The sequence below is a fragment of the Acinonyx jubatus genome, chromosome D2, assembly GCF_027475565.1.
Source record: "Acinonyx jubatus isolate Ajub_Pintada_27869175 chromosome D2, VMU_Ajub_asm_v1.0, whole genome shotgun sequence".
NCBI classification, from domain to species: domain Eukaryota; kingdom Metazoa; phylum Chordata; class Mammalia; order Carnivora; family Felidae; genus Acinonyx; species Acinonyx jubatus.
In genome coordinates, this window is record NC_069393.1 from 32,956,385 (window position 1) to 32,980,433 (window position 24,049).

General features: G+C 37.8%; 3 protein-coding genes across 11 annotated transcripts in view; all 3 read right to left on the minus strand.

Annotated features, from left to right (window-relative positions):
* ANXA7 (annexin A7) overlaps positions 1-3,602 on the minus strand; it is a 41,603-nt gene extending 38,001 nt beyond the window's left edge. Inside the window, exon 1 of the mRNA XM_027062274.2 lies at positions 3,580-3,602. The gene's annotated coding sequence lies outside the window, so the exon portion shown is untranslated. The remainder of the gene's footprint in view (positions 1-3,579) is intronic.
* MSS51 (MSS51 mitochondrial translational activator) lies at positions 3,046-13,820 on the minus strand. Of its 3 annotated transcripts, XM_015067678.3 has the most exons (7): positions 11,533-13,820; positions 7,298-7,541; positions 6,866-7,021; positions 5,715-5,839; positions 4,949-5,515; positions 4,514-4,607; positions 3,046-3,925 (listed from the first exon to the last, which is right to left on the minus strand). In XM_015067678.3, the coding sequence occupies exons 2-7, from the start codon at positions 7,516-7,518 to the stop codon at positions 3,706-3,708; spliced, it is 1,383 nt and encodes a 460-aa protein (XP_014923164.3). In that variant the 5' UTR covers positions 7,519-7,541; positions 11,533-13,820; the 3' UTR covers positions 3,046-3,705. The 3 variants fall into 3 exon arrangements, 2 of the variants coding, with proteins under 2 accessions (XP_014923164.3, XP_053063492.1); XM_053207517.1 differs by lacking the exon at positions 4,514-4,607; XR_008292270.1 differs by lacking the exon at positions 3,046-3,925 and having other exon boundaries at positions 4,517-4,607; positions 4,726-5,515.
* Positions 13,821-14,891: 1,071 nt separating this feature from the next.
* Positions 14,892-24,049, minus strand: part of PPP3CB (protein phosphatase 3 catalytic subunit beta) — a 58,040-nt gene continuing 48,882 nt past the window's right edge. For 2 of the 7 annotated variants that reach the window (XM_027062278.2, XM_027062276.2), the window contains 4 exons: positions 23,769-23,850; positions 22,671-22,768; positions 17,976-18,005; positions 14,892-16,512 (listed from right to left, as the gene is read on the minus strand). In XM_027062278.2, the coding sequence (XP_026918079.1) occupies positions 16,334-16,512; positions 17,976-18,005; positions 22,671-22,768; positions 23,769-23,850 (389 nt within the window). In that variant the 3' untranslated portion in view covers positions 14,892-16,333. Of the gene's footprint in view, positions 16,513-17,975; positions 18,006-22,670; positions 22,769-23,768; positions 23,854-24,049 lie in introns of all 7 variants that reach the window. The other 5 variants (XM_027062277.2, XM_027062275.2, XM_027062279.2 and 2 more) reach the window with 3 other exon arrangements.

Consider the following 24,049-nt stretch of genomic DNA (forward strand, 5'->3'; position numbering starts at 1 on the left):
TCTATTATATTGCTCTTGTTTATGTCAGTCTTCTATTAAACTGTAAACACTCTAAGGGCAGAAGCCATTTTAGATTTCTCAGCATTTAGTATGAAGCTAGGCATTTAGACTTTTATGCACTATCACCACCAGCTAGTAAGTTGGAAATTTTTGTCTCATTTATTACTGTGTGGTTTCTGTCTCCTGAGGTGATTCTGATAGATATAACACACTTCATCCATCACCATCAGTAACCAAACCCTATAGATTTTACTTTCATGCTTTATCTATAAAATGGCACTATTTACTTGTTAGAAATTACCTCTACCTTTCCATGCCTACTATCACCTCAGCTGGCACCTGCATTATCTCCTCTCATGATGTATCCAACTGGTTTTTCCTTGTCAAATCAGTACTCATACAGTATTGCTAACTCAATCTGTTTGTTACTGTGTAAAATTAAAGTGGTATGGATTCAACAATGGCTACCATTTATTAAGTATGAACCATGTGCTAGGGCATTGTGTTAAGCACTTAACAAATTTTTTATATTCTCTAAGATTAAAAAAATGCTTTTGGTAACAGCTTTATGAAGATATAATTCGCTCATGTAAAGTGTCCAATTCAATGGTTTCTAATATATTTGCAGAGCTGTACCATCACCACAATCAATTTTAGAACATTTATATCACCCGCAAAATAAAATCCATACCTTTTAGCCATTACCCCGATACCCTCATCCTGCTCATCTGTATGCTGCCACTAACCTACCTTGTCTTCATAGATTTGACTACTCTAGACATTTCTTATAAATGCACTCATATACCATATGGTCTTTGTGACTTTCACTTAACATGAACATCAATGAACATGTTTTCAAGGTTCATCTACATTGTAGCATGAATAAGTACTTCATTCCTTTCTAAGCCCAAACATTTCATTACATGGACACACATTTTATTTACCCATTCATAAATTGATGGACATTTGGATTTTTATCTTTTGGCTATTATGAATAATGCTGCTATGACAGTTTGTATACATGGTTTCATTTCTCATGGGTACATACCAAGGAGCAGAATTACAGGATCAAATGGTAACTCAAAATTTAACTTCTTGGGGAGTTACTGCCAGACTGTTTTCCAAAATAGCTGCACCATTTTGTATCCCCACATAAGTGTATAAGGGTTACAATTTCTCTACATCACAATACTTGTTATTTTTCTTTTTTATTACTGCCATTCTAGTGGATGAAGTGCCATTGCATTATGGTTTTGACTTGTATTTCCTGATAACTAAAGATGTTAAGCATATTTTCATGTGTTTACAGATCATTTGTATATATTCTTTGGAGAAATATTTATTTGGATCATTTGTCCATTTTTTTTTTTTTAATTTTTGAGGGAGGGGGAGAGAGAGAGAGAGAGAGAGAGACAGACAGAAAGGCAGGGGAGGGGCAGAAAGAGAGGGAGACTGAGGACCCAAAGCAGGCTCCACGCTGATAGCAGAGAGCCCAAAGCAGGGCTCAAACTCATGAACCGTGAGATCATGACCTGAGCCAAAGTCAGACACTTAACCCACTGAGCCACCTAGGTGCCCCTGCCCATTTTTTAATTGGGTTATTTGTTCTTTTATTGAGTTGTAACATTTCTTTATATATATTCTGGATATTAGTTCATTATCAGATATACGATTTATGAATATTTTCTCCCATTCTTTACACTTTTTTGATGGTGCCTTTTTCACTAGTTTTTAATTTTAATAAAGTCCAATTTATCTATTTTTATTTTGGTCAGTTATATGTTTGGTGTCATATTTAAGAAACCATTGCCCAATCCAACTTCATTAAGATTTACCCCTATGTTTTTTTCTAAGAATTGTACAGTTTTAGTGATTTACATCTTCGATACAATTTGAGTTAATTTTTTTATGTTGTGTGTGTGTGGAGGGGGCGTCCAACTTCATTCTTCTGCATGTGGAATCCAGTTGTTCCAGCACTGTCTGTTAAAAAGTCTGTTCTTTTCCCATTGGATTATTTTGTCACTCTTGTCAAAAATCAATTGATCATAAATGTTAAGAATTTCTTGCTTCTCAATTCTATTTCATTGATCCACATATCTATCCTAGGCCAGTACTACACTGTCTTGATTACTACTGCTTTGTAGAATTTTGCAATTGGAATGTGTGAGTCTTCCAATTTTGTAAACATTTTCTTTAACTCTTAATGTAACTTAATACTAGGCATCATCCCAATTTTACAGATGAGGAAATTAAGGAAACTTAGAGAAGTTTAGCTTTCCCACAGACACAAACATATTTGGTAGTTGCTCCAGGATTCATACTCAGATCTATGTAAATCTAAAACTGACCAGTAAGCAATGCTCCTTCTATAATCTGGTCTCAATATACCTTCCAGACTAAATTTATACTAATCCCCCAATGTACCCTAAAATATCTCCTATTCTTTTCTGCTTAACTCTTATTCCTTCCATCTGAAATGACCTGCCCTCCATTTGTTTAATAAAATTCTACTTCACAAGAGCTTCACTATTCACTTAGTGATCTCTCTTTTCACTCTATTACCTTAGGAGTACAGGCCTCTCTCATGGTTCTTATTCCGTATCACATCTTATAATAGAGATTATCTATGTATATGTATTACTTCCCTTCCTAGGTTAAAAATAAGGTCCATCTCTCATTCACCTTTGTAACTCTCCAAAGCTGTAATGCAGTACCTTTCACACGGTAGGTACTAACTTCATACTTTGAATGAGTATGTGAATTCTAATATTACCCCTCGCAGAGTGGGCAATAAGAATGTATATGTGTTAGGGCTGGGGGTGGGAGGCTGAGGTCATGGCAAGGTCGTAGGAATGACTATTTAAGGAAAATCCTCATCTTGAGAATGTGATAAGAGAAGGATGGCATGAGATGGGAAGTGGCAGAGTAGCAGGCCCAGAGAGCTGGTGTTAACAACTCTTTTGGCAAAAGAGAAACCTCAAGTCTTGAGGTATTGTGAGTAGACAAGTAATACTTGCCAGTGAATAGGAAAAAGGATACAACAAGAAGCCCCAAACTGAGTTTATTATGGTATAGACTAGGTAATAACAACTCCAGTACATTCAACTAAAGCCTGACATACCCTGGGATATTTAAATATAACACCAAGCAAAAAGCTACTCTAGGGTGAGAAGAGCCCAATAGAAAAGAAGAAAATAAGATATTTATCTAGAAAAAGCCAGGAAATCGAACAACATACCAATCCTCACAACTTCTCCCACGTTCCCAACCGCTTCTCTGACTTGCCCATTCGTGTACCACTTCAAGTCGTTAACACCTCTCCATTTTTTAGCCAAGATTTCTGGGTAACAAGAAAGTCTTTTCCAAAAGAATGAGGTGTCATTCTTCTCCTTTACACCATCTGATTCAAGGTAAAACTTTCTCACAAAGGGAACTATTAGGAATTCTAGGCTGGAAAGACATACCAGGGCCTCTTGCCATGTATTAAATCTAGAATCCTGTCTCTAGAAGCTATTTATGGCTAACCTCTTAGAAATGAGTCACATCACACAGAACTCCCATTCAGCTGAGAATCTTTACCTGGATAAGTGAATGAGGTTTAGGACATAGTAGATTTCAAAGTCAGCAACAACCTGACATCAGCAGAGTAATTTCATTACAACCTCCCCATTTTCTAGAAATCCAGTCAGGATCTGGGTCAGCTATTTAAACTCCACCATCTACTTTTTCTTCCAGTTGCCTCCTATCCAACTGGCAGGAACTTCCAAGAAAGATGATATAATAGGCATTGCAGTATACTGGCTGCTTGTTGGGGTTGGAATAGACCTGTTCAGGTTTGAGGGATGCAAAAGGGTTAGCTCCATAGGCGGTGATGTTTGTATCCAAGTCCACCAGAATCTGTAATGAGGCTGCCAATTCCTGATGGCTATGGGAGACAGATAAAAAAAAATAATAATAATAAAATGCTGTGCTAATTATGAGAAACATAGGAGAGAAATTTCTCAGAACTTGATGCTTCTGTACTCATTAATCCCCAAAATTACCTAAGGCTGGTTTAGGCGAGGGATATCCTTTCCTACCAAATGTCTCACTAATCACCTGATTAACTAGCATAGGACTTGGTTCTAAGGGGATTAGAAAGCCAAGTGTGGAAAGGAAGAAAATCCTCACCAGAAGATAGAAGATGAGCAAAGGGGAGAGAAATGAGCTCATCTATATAAAGAGAGGTGTTGAGGGGTGCCTGGGTGGCTCAGTCGGTTAAGCATCTGACTTTCGCTCAGGTCATGATCTCACGGTTCGTGAATTCAAGCCCCACATCGGGCTCTGTGCTGACAGCTCAGAGCTCAGAGCCTGGAGCCTGCTTCGGACTCTGTGTCTCCCTCTCTCTCTGCCCCTCCCCCCCTCTCGCGCTCTGTCTCTCTCTCTCTGTCAAAAATGAATAATAAACATTAAAAATTTAAAGAGAGGTGTTGAGTGAGTCAGGGATATATCAAAAATAGGAGGAAGTTGAAACCTGTAAACAGTGATCAATGTAGGGATCTCATAATCACGAAGTAGCAAGAGGGTGGGCAGCCAAGCCTCCATTAAGTCTGGGGAAGCATGGAAACCTATGGAAAAAACAACAAAAATAGAAATGGATATAGAGAGGGGAAAGGCTGAAGTAGGGCCTAAGCAAGATACTTTTTTTTTTTTTTTTTTTTTAATTGTGTTCACCTTTCTCCTCACCTTGCTCACCTCCAATGCTCATTTACCATCATCATCTACCCCAGGTTCTTCAGTGGAAAATTCTGAACCCGGGCATAGCACAAATGGCTAATGATCAACCAAAGTTGTCATCATATTGTGTTTAACCTGACCAAATGAATGGGATTCCAAATATAGAAGATACAAGAGTCAGCATAGAAAATTCCCAGAAAAGCCACCCAGTATTCCCCTAAATGATTCTTACCTGGATGGAATGTCACCACCAAATCTGGATGGGCTATCCGCCCAGTCTCTACCTCCTCCTCCCAGAAGTCATGATAGAGGCCTCTATGGCCACTAAGCTGAACTGTGCCAGGTTCCAGGATGGGAGTTGAGGGGTTCTGTGTAAAGCCAGCAGATACGTCTATACCCACCATGATCACACGGAGGCCAAGGTGTCCAGGAAACATGTAGCCAAGCTCATCATAGTCCTCAGGGCGAGTGAGGAATGTCTCCACATGGGAAGCACCAACCACATGCACTGTGCTTCCCCCAATCTTCCCAACATTTATCCCCAAAGCCCGAAGCCCAAGGCCCAGTGTCAAGGGTCGTGAGAGGGCATCTGTCAGCAGCCGCTTCAAAGAGCCCTGCAAGACATCTGGGTCTGGCCTTGGCCGTCCTACGCTGGCCCACAGGGTGGTCATGGCATGACTACCTAGCACAGCATCCAGTGTAGCATCTAGCTGTAAATGCCGCATAGAAAACCAGGTATCCCAGCCCTGTACAGCTTCAGCCAGGCATGGCCAAGGCCCTGAAGGTAGGACAAAAGCACCTGTAGGAAAGAAGAAATAAGAATGACATAATCCTTTCCTGGCTTCAATATTCTTCCCAAGTGTACTCTCCCAACTTGTGACCAGGAGTGCCCCACTCAGTTTCTCATTTTTTCCTTCTAACAACATGCTTTCATCTCCCTCTCCAAGTACAACCAATTATGACCACTATGTCAGAGTTCTCCAACACTATCACTTCACCTGTGACTAGGAGCCATTCCATGAGACGGTCCACAGCTACAAGACGCAGCTCTTGACAAACCTTCCTGTGTGCTGGCCAGTCTGACCTCTGGCACTCTGGACCACAGTAATAGACATTTCTGCACCTGAAAGAATGAGCCCCAGAAACAGATGTTCCTATACCTCAAAGGTATGTCAGGGGAAGGGAACTGATATTCCTGCACCTAGGAAGAAAGATCACTGGATAAGGAAGGTAAGGAGAGGAGTGACAACTGATGCACTAAATTTGGAGATTATATTTGGGAGGGGAGGCATGAGAGACTAGGAATGTAATTATTCTCTTGGGTTAGAGTGACACCTCAGTCTATATCTGGAACAACTCACTTTTTACATCACTTACAGAAAAAATAAATAACAGGAGTTTGCAGCTGCCCTATTATCACAGGTATGGCTCAACTCTCCAGAAGAGATAATGATCTTATACCTTGCGTACTCAAGAGGAGGGAGGTAAAGAAGATTATACAGTCGTCTCCCCTTATCCAAAGGGAATATGTTCCAAGATCCCCAATGGATACCGAACTCACGGATGACCTAAACCCTGTATATACTGTTTCCTCCTATACATACATACATACATACATATGTATCTATGATAAAACTTATAAATTAGGCACAGTAAGAGATTAACAATAAGACAATTACACTATAATGTTATACGAAAGTGGTCTCTCTCTCAAAAGATCTTACTGTATTGTACTCACCCTTCTTCTTGTGATAATGTGAGATGATAAAATGCCTACATGATGAGATGAAGTGAGATGAATGACATAAGCACTGCAACACAGCATTACACTACTAATGACTTTTTGACAATAGTCAGAGGAGGATCATCTGCTCCCAGACCGTGGTTGACCATGGATAAGTGAAACCACAGAAAGCAAACTGCAGGGGGGGGGGGGAGGGGGGACTATTGTACCATAATCTGTCTGACCTCCCCATAATACCCAAAATAAGAAGGAGCCCAATCCTTTTCTAATCTTTCTGTGGCCTGGATCACACAAAATGAGTGGGCCTTAAGTTACTTTGAAAACTCTTAGACCTTTCTTCCTGCAAGGAAGTCTTAGAATAGGATCATTTCTGGATGACTCCCCATTTAGCCCCCAACTAGTCACCTTTTGCACTGCCGTAAGACCTTGGAGTCTGAAAGACCACTAGGGAGAGCTCTACAGTGAGCACAGAATCGGAATGTGTCCTCCATCTTCTGGAACATTTCTTGAGGGCATCGAAATCCAAAGCCTGATACAGAAGCACCCCCATCTAGCACCAACCTGCAGAAATGGCACGGTGAATAAGTGGCAATAGGAAAAAGAGTTATCTCCAAAATCTTTCATGACCTATACCTTGCCTCCAATATATTTCCATCTACTCCCACTATTTCTCACATAAGCAAATTATATTTCTTCTATAGTAATAAAACTTACAAAAGTCAGGATGAGAGACTCCCTCATTGTAAATGCCCCATATTCTCCAAGCTATATTCCCTCTTTGCCTTCTAAAATCAGTTCTACTAGAGATATTATTCTTCCATAGAGCGAGTCACTCACTTGTATTCTTCATAGCTTTTCATGCTTAGCTTTTGAAGGATTAGCTGAGATAGGCCAGGAACATTATTTTCCAAGGAGAAGAAGCCAAGCGCATCAATGCTAGGGTCAGGTTTTGAGAGGGTCAGAGGCACAGGGGTCACAACTGTGGATGGGGTCACAACCATGGGAGCCACTGATGAAGGGGGTTTCTTGTGCCTTTGCTTCCGAGATCTTGGAGCCATGGCTGTCCACTGATACCTGGGGACTATACACAGAACAGATATGGAATGAAACTTTGCAAGTTGGTCACATATGATGTGTTTTCATATGTTTGACCTTTCACTTCTCATTCTAGTCTCTCAGACCTAGGTATCCGTAAGACTTATTTGGTATCTACTGATTATTGATCACCATAGGCGATTATAAAAAAAAACAGCAGGGAAATAATTATATATGAACATAATTATACATATATGTGTTACATATTAAGTTCTATATAAAATTTAAATACATATGTAAGGAAATGCACAGGAAAAGGTCTGGCAGGTCTCATGTAAAACCAGTAACAGTGATTAACACTGAGGACGGAAAGAAGTAACGGGACAGGAACTGGGTTAATCAAAAGGAACTTTAGACCTATCTGTGATATTTGACTCTTGAATAGTTAGAATATATTTATATATTATTCGTATAATCCTTTTAAAAAATCAAAAATCCTTTTAAAGTGAGCAATAATATGGCATGTCCTACATTCACATGGTTGTGCAACCACCACCTCTATCTACTTCCAAACCATTTTCATCATCCCAAAAGAAAACCTCATAACCAGAGGTGCCTGGTGGCTCAGTTGGGTAAGTGTCTGATTCTTGATTTCAAAAAGAGAGAAAAAAAAGCAAACAAAAGTTTTGGTTGTCCAAAACTACCAGCTAATTGGAGAATTAGTCAATTTCACTTAGTTGGGGAAATAAAACATTCATTTTAGAAAACCTATCATCACAGTTGTAAGCAATAGACCCAGAGGAAGAAATTAAACGCAACACAAAATCAGCATCACAATGCTAAGAGTTATATAGTCAAAGCAAGTTATAAAAAATTATGAAGAAACTTTCCTAAAGAGGCAAGTTTTGAAGTAGAACTGATCCTGCACCCACCCACTACCTAGCAGGAACTCTGTGATATTCTCCTTTCTTGGCTTGTCTTCTCCCATTCCTTCTACAATTGTTGAGTAAACAAAAGGAACTATATTGGGAAAAATAAAAACATGCATTCACTCAACAAATATTTATTGCTAAACATATATAATCACTCATAAAATAATGGAAACAAATATGAAAAATATACTCAACATCTAGATGTCCTGTAGAGGGATCAAATGTAAATCATAACATAAGGCAGTATATAAATACTGTAAGTGAAACTAAAGCACTAGTGGGAAATCAGAAGAGTCTCTTTAGTTGGTTAGCTGTAGGAAGACTTTATAAAGCAGGTAGCAGTCAAAATAGACCGATGGTAATTCTTTGAATACATGAGATAAAAAAAGGAATTCTTAGCACAGAGAAGAGCATGAGCATAGAAATGTAGATGGGAACACTCTAGAAATTAATGAAATAGAATGATTTGAGTTTGACTATAAGTATAACAACATAAACATTAAGAACTAAAACTATAAAGTCTTGGAAGAACACAAAGGGAAAAGGTCATAATATGGATTTGGCAATTTCTTAGATATGACACCATAAAAAGAAATGAAGTACTGATAATATGCTACAATGTGGATGAACCTCAAAAGCATTATGCTAACTGAAAGAAGTCAAAAGGTCACGTTATAGGATTTCATTTATGTGAAATATCGAGGAAAGGTAAACCCACAGACAGAAATCAACTCCTGGTTGCCAGGGACTGGGTGGAAGAGGAATGGGGAGTAACTGCTAAATGGTTATGGGGTTTCCTTTTTTTTTTTTTTTAAGTTTATTTATTTTGAAAAAGAGAGAGCGTAAGAGAGCATAAGAGAGCATGCACTCAAGTAGGGGAGGGACAGAGAGAGGGAGAGAGAGAATCCCAAGCAGGCTCTGTCAGTGCAGAGCCCAACTTGGGGTTCAAACCCATGGAACTGTAAGATCACGACCTGAGCCAAAATCAAGAGTCAGACACTTACCCAACTGAGCCACCAGGAACCCCTGGTTATGAGGTTTTCTTTTGGGATGATGAAAATGTTTTGGAACCAGATAGAGGTGGTGGTTGTACAACCATGTGAATGTAGGACATGCCATTTAATGCTCACTTTAAAAGGATTAATTTATGTTGTGAATTTCATCTCAATTAAAAAATAAAAAAGAAAGGTACCTGTAGAGATTGAGAATCTAAATACTAACTTTCCAATTAACTGCCTCCAGGGACAGGGAAATGGCAGAGGATAAAAAGGCTGACAGTGGTTGGTTTTACTATGAATAAGGTAACTTTTAAAGTTCAAATCAGGGATCATGTTTTGTTACAAAAATAGTCTGACATTTACTCCTTCTGGACCAGATTTGTTAGGAAAAAAACTCTAGAATCATCATTCAGATGAAGTGTAGGTGGCAGAACAAACAAAAACCTCCCAGAATCATCCACTAAAATCTATTATCTGTACACCTGAAACTAACATAACATTGTAACTAACTGGAATTAAAATTGAAACTTAAAAAAAAGAAAAGCTATTATCTTATGACACGGCTTTTTGCAAACTGCTGTCCTCAGTTAATGAGGGAACTAATTTGTATTTTCTTTTGTACTTTCTTTCCCCTCCTTTCATTCCACTTGTGTAATCTCTCCCCTCATACCACATATAAATGGATGTTTTCCGAGTCCAAAGAACAGAGATAGCTAAACTCATCTGCATTCTACATTCTCACTAATACAGAAGAAATTAGACCTGAAGGTGGTAGATTATTTTAAGATTTAAGGGTCCCTTTACTAAAGGATGCCTTCACACCTGAGTACCCCATTTCCAACAAGTGACCTGAATCTTCCCTCCACTTTTAATCACCACACATTCTCATCACATTTCCAGAATCATTGCAACTTTAGAAGCATTCATCTGCTCTACCTACCCAGCCTCCTCAGGCAAGAAAACACCTTCTTGAACCTTGAAAGAATGGATTCATCTTTTCTTTACAGGTATGGAGAAAAATTATCTTTGTTCTGATATAAGTCAAGGGTCTTAAATCCCAGGATTAATAAATGTATATTCCTGATGTTCAACTAAAAGCCTTCTGCAATGGAAGCCAATTAAGACAAGAAAGGTATTGCCTCACTTATCTGCCTTTCCAAAGAGGTCCTTCTTGAAAGGAAGACTAACTCTTGGCTCTCTAGAAGTTGACTGAACTCACTGGGAAGTGAAGGAATCACAGTTTGAGGAGGAGTGGGGCGATGAAATCCCTGAGAGTTTCCTCTATGTCTAGAATGGGCTCATGATACAAACTAACTAAATTTCTGGCAGGAAGGTAAGAAGGTGGGAATGAGAAGCCAGGTCCTTGCATTTGCATCTACGTGAAGCTCATGTCTGAGTTTGTGTACCCCAGGCCCAGACCCAGCTTCCTTGGCTCTAACTTTTCTGCAGAGTCCCAGGATCCTCCAGGTTTGAGGGGAGGGACGGGACTGAGAGAAACAAAGGCAAAAAACATAGAGGACAAGGGAGAAGTTGGAAAGAATTACATATAATGAGCTTTCAGAATTTTCTAGAGATCAGAGTCTATGTCACCTAGCAAGGAATCACCTTTTTTCTAGCTGCCCCCAGTGGCTTGGGCTCTAATTTATTCTCCGTATATAAAAGAGAAAACACCAACACCAAGGACTAAAAAGGAGACATGAACTGGACGGTCTAGAAAAACTATTATCCTTCATCTCCAAATTCCCTAAATATTAGCCTATTCCCAGACCAGGTCTCCCATCCTTCTCCCTCACCACCAAAAGCCCAAGTTTCACCTACCACAGTATCTTCTCGCTATCTCCAGACCAGGAAGACCTATGTAATTTTCTCTAATTCACCAGCAAACACAAAATATCTTTGGGGAGGCAGGGAAAGGGGAGAGTGATGCTAGTCATTGGGGATCCTCAAAAGGAGTTAGGAAAGAGAAAGCGAAAAGGAGGAATCCATTAGGAACACTATTATTAAGCACATTCAGATGCTTAATCAGTGCTAACACTCCTTGGGGTGATAAATGTTTTACTCAACTATAAACTAAGCAAGCAGATGATTTGAAGGGAAAGGAACTTACCCTGCTAAGCCCTAGGCTTCCTTCCTTCTTTCTTCCAAGTGAAGCGAATGCTTGATCTCCTCAGATCTAAGCTGTGGCTGACTTGCAGCTGTCCCTTCGTATCACTTTCCTTTGCAAACTGCTGAAATGCTGCGTCTCTGTGATTAGGTATACCCTGCCAACCAGACAGACAACGCTGAATTCTCCCTAACGAGGCAAGGAGGGAGCTGGCCCCCTGCCCATGGCCTTCTCTCTTTCTGACCTTCCTTGTCTGCCAAGATGGCTCAGTATTTATTCTGTCAACACACCCAAACTCACCAAAGGCCAGTCAGGCTAAGGAAAGATGAAACCTATTACTTCTTTAACCTCTCTTACTAAGGCAGCATTTATGCTCTTAGTCCACAGTGGCAGAAAAACAAACAAACAATAACAAACAAAAAACACCTAGGATTAGTTCAGAAGTCATTAGTTGGTTGGAAAGGGAGGCACTAGCTCAGAGCAGTGGGAACTCCTGGAGTTCTGGATGTTAATCCAGACCCAGGAAGAGTTACCCCAAGCCCAAAGTCCCTTTTAGCCTAACAACACTGCTCAAACACAATGATTAATATAATTAATTTGTATATTAAGTACAAATGTAATACCCAAGAAAGAAGAATAGAAATGGTCTTTTAATGGTATAGAAGAAAATCAATTGTAGGGGAAACAAAATTAATTTGTAAAATTCACTTTCTCTGAAAGGAAAGCAAGGTACTTTCTGAGTGAATGTCACATCGGGCACACTCCATTTATTTCAAAAGAGTGAATAAGAAGAGGAATAAAATAAGCAAAATCAAAATATTACTAAAAATGCATTCTACTTCTAGGAACAGAAAATATAAAAGAATCAATTCAAACATCTTCTCATTTCTTCCTATAATGAATACTGATCCAAGGGATTTAATTATACATTCCTAGCTCCTTTTCACTTACCAAGCTCCAGAGTCTATCGTAAGTTATTAGGACAATGGTCCTATATGACTGCAAGACCTAACTTTCTGCTTACATCTGGCCCCAGCTATATGTCACTTACCTGCCTCTGTGATCATCAAACTGGGGAACAGAACAACTTGCAGGGAGGTCCTGGAATGTGGTAAATCAAAAATCTATACATGAACAGATGCAGAGAATGGATTCCTTAAAAAAAAAAAATTTTTTTTTTGTTTATTTTTGAGAGACAGCACAAGTAGGGGAAGGGCAGAGAGAGACCAGGGAGACAGAATCTGAAGCAGGCTCCAGGCTCTGAACTGTTAGCACAGAGCCCGATGTGGGGCTTGAACCCACGATCCATGAGATCATGACCAGAGCCGAGCTGGACGCTCCACCGACTGAGCCACCCAGACACCCTGAAAATGGATTCTTAAGGAACTCCAGACTATAGGAAGCAAACTGAAAGCAGATAAGGTGGAAGAAAAGTGTTAAGGATGCATTTACATGACATTATTCAGAACAGCCGTGGACAAAAGAAAATCAGTTGCAATAGGCAAAAATCCTGAGTAAAATGGGAGCAATTCGTTTTAAGCAAATGTTTCAGGTCTATTTCAAATCAACTGGCAGAACATTTAAAGGTTATGAGTTCTGTTAATATTAGCTGAACAACAGAAGGCACAAGAAGTGAGAGTGGTCTTTTCTTTTAATTTTTTTAATGTTTATTTATTTTTGAGAGAGAGAGAGAGAGAGAGAGAGAGAGAGACAGAGACAGAGACAGAGACAGAGTGTGAGCAGAGAGAGAGGGAGATACAGAATCCGAGGCAGGTTCCAGGCTCTGAGCTGTCAGCAACAGAGTCCCACGTGGGGCTCGAACTCACAAAACATGAGATCATGACCTGAGCCAAAGTTGGACGCTTAACCAAGCCACCCAGGCACCCTGAGAGATGGTCTTTTCTAACTCAGGAGTGTCATCTTTGACTATAAAGGAATATAAAATAAAGAAAAAACTGATATTGAATATTAATTTATATTTTACCATCATAGCTACTAGCTCTGGCAGACATTTAAATTTACAATTTAGAAAGATCTGAACTTTTCAGTTTGCTTTCATCATGAATTACATTTATTTTTTTATTTATTTTTATTTTATGATAGAAAGAAAGTGGAGGGAAAGGCAGAGACAGAGGGAAGGAGAGAGAATCACAAGCAGGCTCCACACTGTCAGCACAGAGCCCAATGCGTAGCTCAAACTCACAAACCATGACATTTTGATCTGAGCCAAAGTCAGAGGCTTAACTGACTGAGATACCCAGTACCCCATGAGTTACATTTTTTAAAAAGCCTTAAAAATGCTTTCATGGTTCACTGTGAAACCTTAAAAAATACTTCTATCGTTCATAGTTCTGAAGAAAGACTAGAAAGAGGTTCCTATTCAACAGGTACAAAGTGGTAGGTGAGGCACTGGGTGATTTTTCTACCACTCTTAACGTATACCACTTTTTCTGAATTCTGTTCCTTTCTCTTACTTTCTTCCTCTTTTTAATTTTTACTATCAACCCATAATTCTAGTTTGCTAATGATGTTTTACGTTTACCCATGATTCCCCCCAGTGATGAATCTAAGGGCGGAGTTCCTGGTACCTGATATTCTAGTTAAGCTCTTAATTTAGAGATGCACAGTTTTCATAAAAACAGTAACATTAAGAAGAACCTTTAAGGTATGCAGTGCATAGCACCTTTAAGGGTAGCTCATGGACTGGTATGTGTGTTAAGTTGATAATACAGCAACTAGAAGCTGTAATAATCATCAATTTGAATTCTGTTTGTTACCTGAAATTAGGCGAGTATACACATTTCAATTTAAATTAATGCTTTCTAATGTGTATCATTATATTTATTGTTGAAAACTGTAATAAGGTTACCATATGATTACATTATAAAATGTTGAGCAATATCCTAATTTCCCTCAATTTGCAAAATTCCATACTATTTTGATTATGGCAAAGAAGGAATATGATGGCAAGAAAATGCAGTATCATGAATATCCTTTTTCTTACTGTTAAAACACCCAATAAGTTCCCAATACAACTGTAACAAAATTCTAGATAATAACATTTTCTTTCAATGAAAAGTCAAGTGAAATAGTGATTTTAAATATAAGATTTAGAAGGCCTATAATAGGCACCCAAAGTCCTCTAGTGCTCAATTACTAATGCTCATGTAAGACAAATGTAACCAAAGTTAAAAAAAAAAAAGCAAAATTTATGAAGATAAGAATTTAATTCATCAAATTATCATGAACTATCCACGAGATAATCTTCTCTGAAGGCTATATACCAGTTCCGTTAACAGAATTTTCTGATTTGCACGAGGTCAAATCAGACTACATCTTCCAAATAAAACCCAACACAGAGATAGGAGCAGCGGCCCATGCATGGAATTTATTGTGTGCTACTGTTTATAAAATACTCGAATAGTCCTGCACATGCATAATATTTCCAACTTAGACAGGAGACCATACAGGGTGCACTTTCTGGCAAACAAAACAATAGATGGTTCCGCTGCCTGGAGCTCTGAGTTGTATTCCAGGGCATGAGGGAAGCAGGCCACCAAAGTAAAGGGAAATATCAAACTACAGTGGCAATCAATACAGGTCAATAATTGTGAAAAATTAGCACATGGTTCCATTTAGTTTAACCAAGCAGTTCTGTAACTATCAAAGGAAAATGTTCAACATGCAATCTTGACTTTTATGCTTCCACTAACATCTGAATGATTGAACAGAACCATTGCTTCTATGCTGCATTGCTTAATCAAAAACACTTCCAGAACATTTTTTAAAATTTCCTTTGCATCAAAACATAAAAATGATAGAAAGCCAGCAGCAAATCACCCTGGTGGCTATTTAAGCAACTTGAGTACTCACAATAAACTAAAATTTCTCATAACATCTAGGTAACCTATACATGTCGTACCTGTACATCATAGGTCTATATATTAAATATTTGCAAAATGAAAACATGCATACACAAAATACGTCAAGTTTTACAGACATGATTTGAAGTAAAATTTACGTTGACAATGTACAAACTTCTTTTAAAGTACCTTAAATGAGTAATTCTGTAATTCTTCATAATTTTGAAATTTAGAGGTTTTCTTCTTAAATCTCTGGGGTGTAAATTTCAAAAGATCTGGGCAAAAAAGATTCTAAATTAGTTTTTGGATTTGTGTTCAAGTAAGAGAGTCTGCCTAGAAATAGGTTATGCATTCATAATTGAAAAATACCAAGACTATATTACAGAATTAGCCACATTTAAGAACTATAGACCTGAGGTCAGCATTTTGTTTAAATGCCAACTGGGTTTCTCAGCATTTTGCCCATAATTCAAAATACAGCTTAGCAACCTCAGAAATGTATTTTAAGACCATGCTAATTCATCCTTTAAAGACATTTCATGAGAAAAAAAAGTCCACATTAGCTCTTAGGATTGCATTTGAAGTCATGGTTAAAAAACAAAATCTAATTCTACTGAGGGGAAAAAGAAATCTCATTTGTAAACTTAAATGTGTGAACCACAAGCATAAATGGAGGTGTAGTTGCCCTCCACTGGAAATTGCCCCAAGCCCCTTGCTCACTGCTCTCCACCTTGGCAGCGATGACCCAATCTTATCAGATAGTACAGCATGTCCCAGGGCCCTCAAGCCTCCATCCAGGAAGGGGGCTGGGGTCTCAAAAGCACAATGGTTTCTCCAGAGGGACTGTGACATTTACAGTCAGCTTGGCCGACCCCTCCAGATCCTGGGGGTGATCTGTCCATTTGGGGCCCGAGATGTGAGAGTCCCTGGGAAGCCGTGGGTCACTGGGCACTATGGTTGCCAGTCCCGTGGTTCTCAGTGGCATGTGCGGTGTTCAGAGAATTGAAACCATCTTGCTGTACAGCATCTTTCCGGGGTGGCATTCTCTCATTGATCCTATCCAAACCCTTTGCCTCTTCAAAACTGCAGATTCTATGTGGTGGAGAGAATCCTCGTATTGCTTAACAAAATGCAAATTTGATAAGTCAGTAATTGAAAAACATTTCTGAGATTTCAAAAACATAATTAATGATTTTTAAGAAGAAAGAAATTAGCTGTACGTAGCAACATTTAAATCTTACTTTAACTGAACCTTATCCCCATTCCAGACTTCCCCTTAAAATGTGAAATGTTTAAACCTAAATATAAACATGATCGCTTCATAGTGTTAGCATAGCCTTTATAAAAGAACGCACAAAAATAACTCTTCTCTGACCCCAAAATTAACAAACAGGCAATGGTCTCAGGGTCTCAGTCTGACTTCTATTATACCAATTATCTCCTACCTCAGACCCTAAAATCACCAGTGACTATCACAGTAAGGCAGCAACAAGAGTAGGGGCAAGTGAGGAGGCTAAACAAGGTTATCCTTGACATACAAATCTGTACCAAGAGCTTGGGAGGAGAAAGAGGTAAGTAAAGTTAAGTTAAAATTTAGCAGATCAGAACTATCTTGGAGGTCAAGGTATCATCACCCCATCACCACCAGAATGAAATGAAAAAGGTGGGAAATGCCTCCAGGAGTTAGGTCTGTGTTTGGCTGATAGCAAAAAGTATTCATAGTTTCAGATTTTAGGGAATGTTTTCCTTAATTCAATAGCCATTCACTGCATGTTCTTCGGAAACCCAAATCAAAATAAATAGCAATCCTCCTCCAATTGTTGTAATTTCTCATTTACTTCATCTGGAATGATGCATTTTCCACTATTAAAATGTGCATACAAAAGATTTCCATACCACTGGTTATAATCTGGTTGTTTTAACATGTGCAATCTTTGGGATTCTGAGTCTGTGCAAGTGAACCAAATAAATGGTTGGGCAGTAAAGCATTAAATAATGTGTAACATCAAGCCAACATATGATGTACATGAGTATAATATTATCAGCAAACACTAGGCCAAACAGCAAAAAATAAATAAATAAATAAATAAATAAATAAATAAATAAATAAAATAAAAATCATAGTGACAGCTCCTGCAGTCTCAGATAAATTACTGAAAATCAGTAAAAACTAACTCAAACCTATACCTAGAGGGGGTTTCACTTAGGAAAAAAATGATCTGAATAGCACAGAATCATGCAAAATGTGGAACAGAGCTTTCTTTGCAACCTCAAATGCTACAATATTATAGCATAACATGCTGCACTCTAAAGAATTCAGGAACAAGTCAATGCTGGTTGCACAATATACTAGAAAAGGGAAAAACCAGATTATCACTGTGGATATTGGTCCTTGTGATTTAAAAAACAAAAACAAAAACAAAAGAAAAAAAAAAGAGGAATGTGACTATCAAACTCAATGAGTCAGTGAGTCTGATTCACCTTGGGCTGTGCAAACTAGGAGTAAAACACACCCACAGGACATTCTCTGATGCCCACCCACACACCACAGATCTCTGCCCAGCGCAAGGACTCTGATCGTACCTTTTTCAGCCTCAATAGCCTCAACTGTGGCTGTACAGAAGTGAGCAGAGGCATGCAAAATGAATGAGAGAGATGAGAAGGGTCATATTGTACAGCAGAAAAGGCAATGATCACTTAAAATATCACAGTATCCCATACTACATCATCATTTACAATTTAACATAAATAGTATCCACATTAGAGAGCCCATCCAATCCCCCAATTCCTGACACAGCACAGTTTACACACAGCACTATGACAACATCGCTCAGAGCACAGAACACATAGACCTAATGCAAACACAGACACCTCAGCACCCATGCAGATGCACTCCAGTATTAATTACCTATCATGAATTCAGTATTTTGATAGCCTTAGAATTTTTCAACATGTTTATTATATCACATCCATCACAATCACAAGGAAATTCTCTAAGGTGAAATTATGATGGTAGAATTGTAGCAGAAGAGCAAAGAGAAGATTCCTTTTTTTCATCTAACTGAAATAATACTCATTATCTGTTATTCCATGAGATATAAACTAGAAGGGGTCAGTAATGCTTTTCCTGTTGCTTCTAATTCATAAGGCATTGCAAAAGTCAGTATGGATACAATGAAACTTAAGGGAAGTAAACTTGGTGAATTGCTCTTGGTAGAATAGTTCTGTAGCTCTGTTGTTTGTGGGTAACCTAAAAGGACCCCTCTTATCTACTAGGAACTTCCTTTCTATTCTAATATTGATTAGTGTCCCAAACATCCACAGATACTAACGTCTACAGCCTTTACTACAAAAAAAAAAAAAAAAGCTTATGTTCAGTTTGTCATGAACTCAAATCTGCCTCTGGTACTAACAGCATGCATTTGCAAATGAAGATGGAAAGGCCAACAAACATCTTTTCAAGCCCATCTACCAACTAGAGATGACTCAAGATAGAACTGAGGTCTTTCAGGCAGTAAGTCCTGTATGATATGGACATACACATAGGTCATATAAATGAGAAATGCATTCTTAGTATAGTTGGTCTCTAGCCCATTTAGAGAATTTCAATATTATTTGGTCACACATTTTGTAGTCAAACATTCTTTTGGCTCATCTCTGGGTTCAAAGTGTATAGAACATTCACATTTAGGACCAGAATCAAAGACTGCAGAGGACAATACTGACTGACAACATTGCAAATTCTCCACTTCACTCAAAGTGCACACACTCAGAATATTTATAACAATAATACCCCTAATACCCCATCCTTTCTATTTTGCTTCTTCTACAACAAGGCCAATTTGATTTAGAAATACTAAACTTTGTCCAAAGCAGTTATTAATGTGAAAGAAAACTGATGAATCTAACGAATTAAAGTAGACTAAATTAGGAAAGTTTGTTGATCTTAACAAGATAGTAAAGTGAACTGGGGGGGACCCAAAAGAAGTAGGTTGCACACTGAATTTAAAAAAATTTTAATTTTCCTTAACTGTTAAACTACATTACAAATCCAAGCAGACAAACTTATTGTATACCAACTATACAAATAACCACTTAAAAAATCTAGCTCTGTACATTTGGAGTATACTCTTGGAATTTTCCCAGACAGAAAACTGGGATAAATGACCCACCTCTATTTGATCAGCCCTGCAACTTCTATTCTTCAAAATATGGACTATTTTCTTTATAATTTAGGCATTGAATGAGAAAAAAATAAAATGCCTATCAGAATATGTGTTATATATGGTAACAAATTAAAAATAAAACCTGATACCACTGTAAGAATTAGTATCTAATTGAGCGTATCAGTAGTCCAAAAGTCGATTAATAAATTTTTCAAATTATGAAACGTAACAACATACTTCTGAAATCATTCTATAGGCTTTAATTTTATATATAAAAGCATGTTCTAGGTCAAATTATATTTTCTGCTCTTTCCAGAAACTCCTAAATGCTCCTAATCCTTTTCAAGATAAAAAACATATATCACACTCAAAACTGCTTGAATGTTTAGAACTGAAAAAAAGCCACTTGAAGCTTAATAATTAAGCTGGAAAGAAAGAGATCTGATAATTGCAAAATTCAATCTGAAAGGCACAATTTTTCCTCTATTTGTTTTCAGTTTTATAAGGCCTCTTGACATGACCTTAGTAGGTTTGAGTACAGTGCTGTCACAAACTGTGTTCCTCAATACTACACAGGATAAATAATTAAGAGGACTTTGGCATTACTAAAATAGACATGGTCACATATTTTCCCATATAGGTCGTGGTGAAGACAGCATTATAGGGCTAGCTCCCAATCAAATTTCCCTGAGGAAAACAGACATAAAATATACCAATTCCTACTCCAAAAGAGTTGTGTAGTTTGTAAAAACACTCAAATATCATAAAGTTACTGAGAAGGCAATAGGACTTATTCCCTGACAACAGGACTGAGGTATTAGAATTTTAAAACTTTTTTTTGGTAATACTTAACTTTCAGTTATTCATATCAGGGAACATGTCTACTAAAATATCAGGAAAAAATTTTAAATCACACAGATGCAGCTTCTGTATGAGTTTTATTATGTACTTAAAAATGGGTTAATATTATTATAGTAGGGAAATCACCCCACACTATCAAGAGCCATCATGGTACAGCTGGGGAGCTATCTAGTTTCCCAAATTAGACCCCTTAACCTCAGCATTGTCTTGTAACTCACTCTCCACTGGGAATACAGTCCCTTCGGTAAAGCTGTCTTTCAAACCTTCCCTGCAATTGGGGTGAGTTCAAAGTTGGAAGACTGAGCTTCAGGCTGCATGCAAATTAAAAATGCATAGAAATGCTGAGCTGCCAACAAAGCAAGTACTAATTGTGAAATCGGAAAGAAAGGTCTGCTATAGATACAATGCAAAAGTAATAATATATCCAAGGATAATGGAGAGATGACTGTAGTGTAGTTTTATTAAAATATGAAGCCTTTCAGTTTTCCTTTTATGAACAAAAAGGAGAAAAGGTATACCATTTTTCAAGCCATTAAAGTTTATCCTCTTCTATTAACACTTTTCCTAGTTTTATTGAATGTTTAAGATCTTAGTTTTAGTGAAATTCTTTTTAGCTCATGTTGCTAATGTCTACAATATAGTAAGAGTGGAGTAAGGAATATAAAATCAAAGCAGTTTTTCTTTTAATAAAAAAGGAAACCTCATTCAGAATGTAAATTTGAAACTATAATTTTAAAACCTAGCTGTACTTCTCACATATACCAGTGGTGGTAGCAGACAACACAATAACGTATAAAATAGAACATGTAATAGGCTACAAGGAGGAATTATTTGTCTACAGGAAAAATTATTTATTTGGCACTTATTATGAGACTGAGTGAAATGAAACTGTGAAAAGTCAATCTAATTGAAATTTATTCAAAAATTTGAATTATTTTATTTATTTTGTTTGTTTGTTTAAAAAAACTCACTAATTACAACACCAGAAAGAAAGTTATCTGTGACTAAGGAAAACATCAGATCTGTTACTGCCTGTTTGAATAGAGCAATGTCCCTTGGAGGGCTGTCAAAAGTGGCTACAATAAAACATAAATTAAGACTTTCCATATCACATTTTTTGCCTTCCAACCACAAGGGAAAGAAATCTAGACTTTGAGTTATTGTGTATACGCTAAAACATTCACATCACTCTCTTCTATTTAATATGTAACGGGCTTTCAAAAAGTTAACCCAGTATTTACACAAATATTTACGCCAAAAAAAGTAAGTTTTTTTTAAATATAAAATATTCAATGAGCCAGATTACAGGAATGCTTTACGTATAATTCTTTTTATTTTCATGCAAAATAAAGGCACACTTAATAACACCCTTTCAATTTTGACTTACAGGATTTAAATTCAACCCCTTATAACAATGACTTAATATCTAATGTTACATTCATGTTCAGAATGCACAAAGTACAGCAACAAATGCAGCAAACCTCAAAACAAGGTGCTACAGAGTTGCTTCTACATCAAAAGACAGATAAGCGTCTGATAGAGTAATTTAATTTAACATACTTTTACAGACATACAGCTAACCTAAAGAAAGACAGACAGATTTAGGAAAGCAGCTACATCTGCAGAGGAAGAAAACAGCATGTTACAGACAGTCAATTATACATAGAACATTTGACAAACACCACAGAAAACAAACTTTGGCATTATTCACCAGGGTACAAAACCTTGCACAAATCTTTTGGCAAGTGAAGTGCATAAGTAATGTTCTGGGGCCCAAGCAGACTGTTAATTCTAAAATTAAGTATCTGAAAATATAAGCATAGTCTAATACAATTACATAAATTAAAAAAATAAAAAATAAGAAACTTGGAATTACATTTCCATTTTAGTAATATGGATATCCTTGATTCACATTCAGAAACTGGGGCTCTTAAAAGAAAAGAATGCATTAGACAAACAAAAATAAAGATTTTAACCATTATGATATGAGCTGCTCCCATATCATTTCATTAAAAGCTGAGAGACTGACCATTATTTTCAATTGAAAGGAATACCCATTCTATCAATGTTCTGCCTTGGTCAGGTTATTAACCAGACACTACCTATCATATAGTATTCTGCCTGTGTCAGCTGCTGAGACAGGAACTAAAAAGCAGAAGGAATTCCCTGCATGCATTATGTGTATTGTTAGCAAAAGAGTGAGGTGTGCCCCAGTCCATCTGAGGCACAGCAAGTTGCATAACATCATTACCACTTTGCAGGGTCTGTCGTCCTCCAGCCAACACTCCACTAGGCAACATCCCTGTGGGAGTCAGACCCTTGAGTGTCAGCACGCTTTCACTCTCCTCCCTATTGCAAAGAGATATAACAAACATCAGAGACTTCCAACAAGTACTTAGTTCAAAAGATGAGATGGGGCCCAGAGGTAGGCCATGTATGTAATTTATGACATTCATTGTTGTTACCATATTTTCCTCAATTCCAAGATAAGACATTTTTCTATATTTTAAATGTATGACTTACAACTGACACATTACAACTGACTGTTTTTCCTGAAAAGCCTTATTAAATATATAATGAGATTAATCATCAATGAGAATCAAGCAATTGAGAAAATATGGTATTTCATATGCTGTAAAGTTCAAATGTCAGATATAACCAGTTTTGCAAACAAATTTTTAAGGACTGACCCATTATGTGTACCCTTAAACCTGAATTAACCCTAGGAAAACAGCTTGTGGCTCCAGCAAAGGGGACTTCCTGTATGGATGAGCAAGTTCATCAGGAATACTCTAAAAAGTACCCCCTCCTGGGGCACCTGGGTGGCTCAGTTGATTAAGCGTCCAACTTCAGTTCAGGTCATGATCTCACTGCTCGTGGGTTCGAGCCCCGCGTCAAGCTCTGTGCTGACTTATCAGAGCCTGGAGCCTGCTTCAGATTCTGTGCCTCTGTCTCTCTCTCTGCCCCTCCTCCACTTGCGCTGTCTCTCTCTCTCTCTCTCTCTCTCTCTCTCTCTCTCTCAAAATAAATAAACATTAAAAAAAATTTTTTTTTAAATAAAAAGTACCCCCTCCTTCTTATCCTGCTCTAATTTTTAAGGTGTAGAACCAGTACTTTCATCACAGAAGGGCAACACATACCAAAAGTGAGCAAAAATAATCACAAGGGTCAAAACCCCTAGTTTCAAAAGGACTTGTGTTCTCTTCTTCACTATGTAAATGTACAACTAACTTCTTTATAGGAAGAATGCTACTATGTTGCTTTTAGGTGTCAAACAGGACACTGCTTACAGCAAAGGACAATAAAAGGAATTTCTGTAAAACAAATAATCAGGAAAATGTATCATTACCTGAGAACAGAGAAGACCCTTGCCATCTTGCCAATTGCTCGAATTTTGTTTCTTATGATTTCTTTCCGGGCTGCAGCTGAACCTACTTTCAATGGAATAAATAGAAAAAAGGACTCAAGTTTAGGGCATCCACACTTGCACCATTCTATCACTACCCTATACCAGGCTCATCTTAACCAACACCAAACCCTCTGCCCACCAGCTCACATGAAGGAGACTTAATGAACTCATGCCAAAAAGCTTCTTACTCCTTCACTGTTTAGCTCAGCACTGGTCTAAGA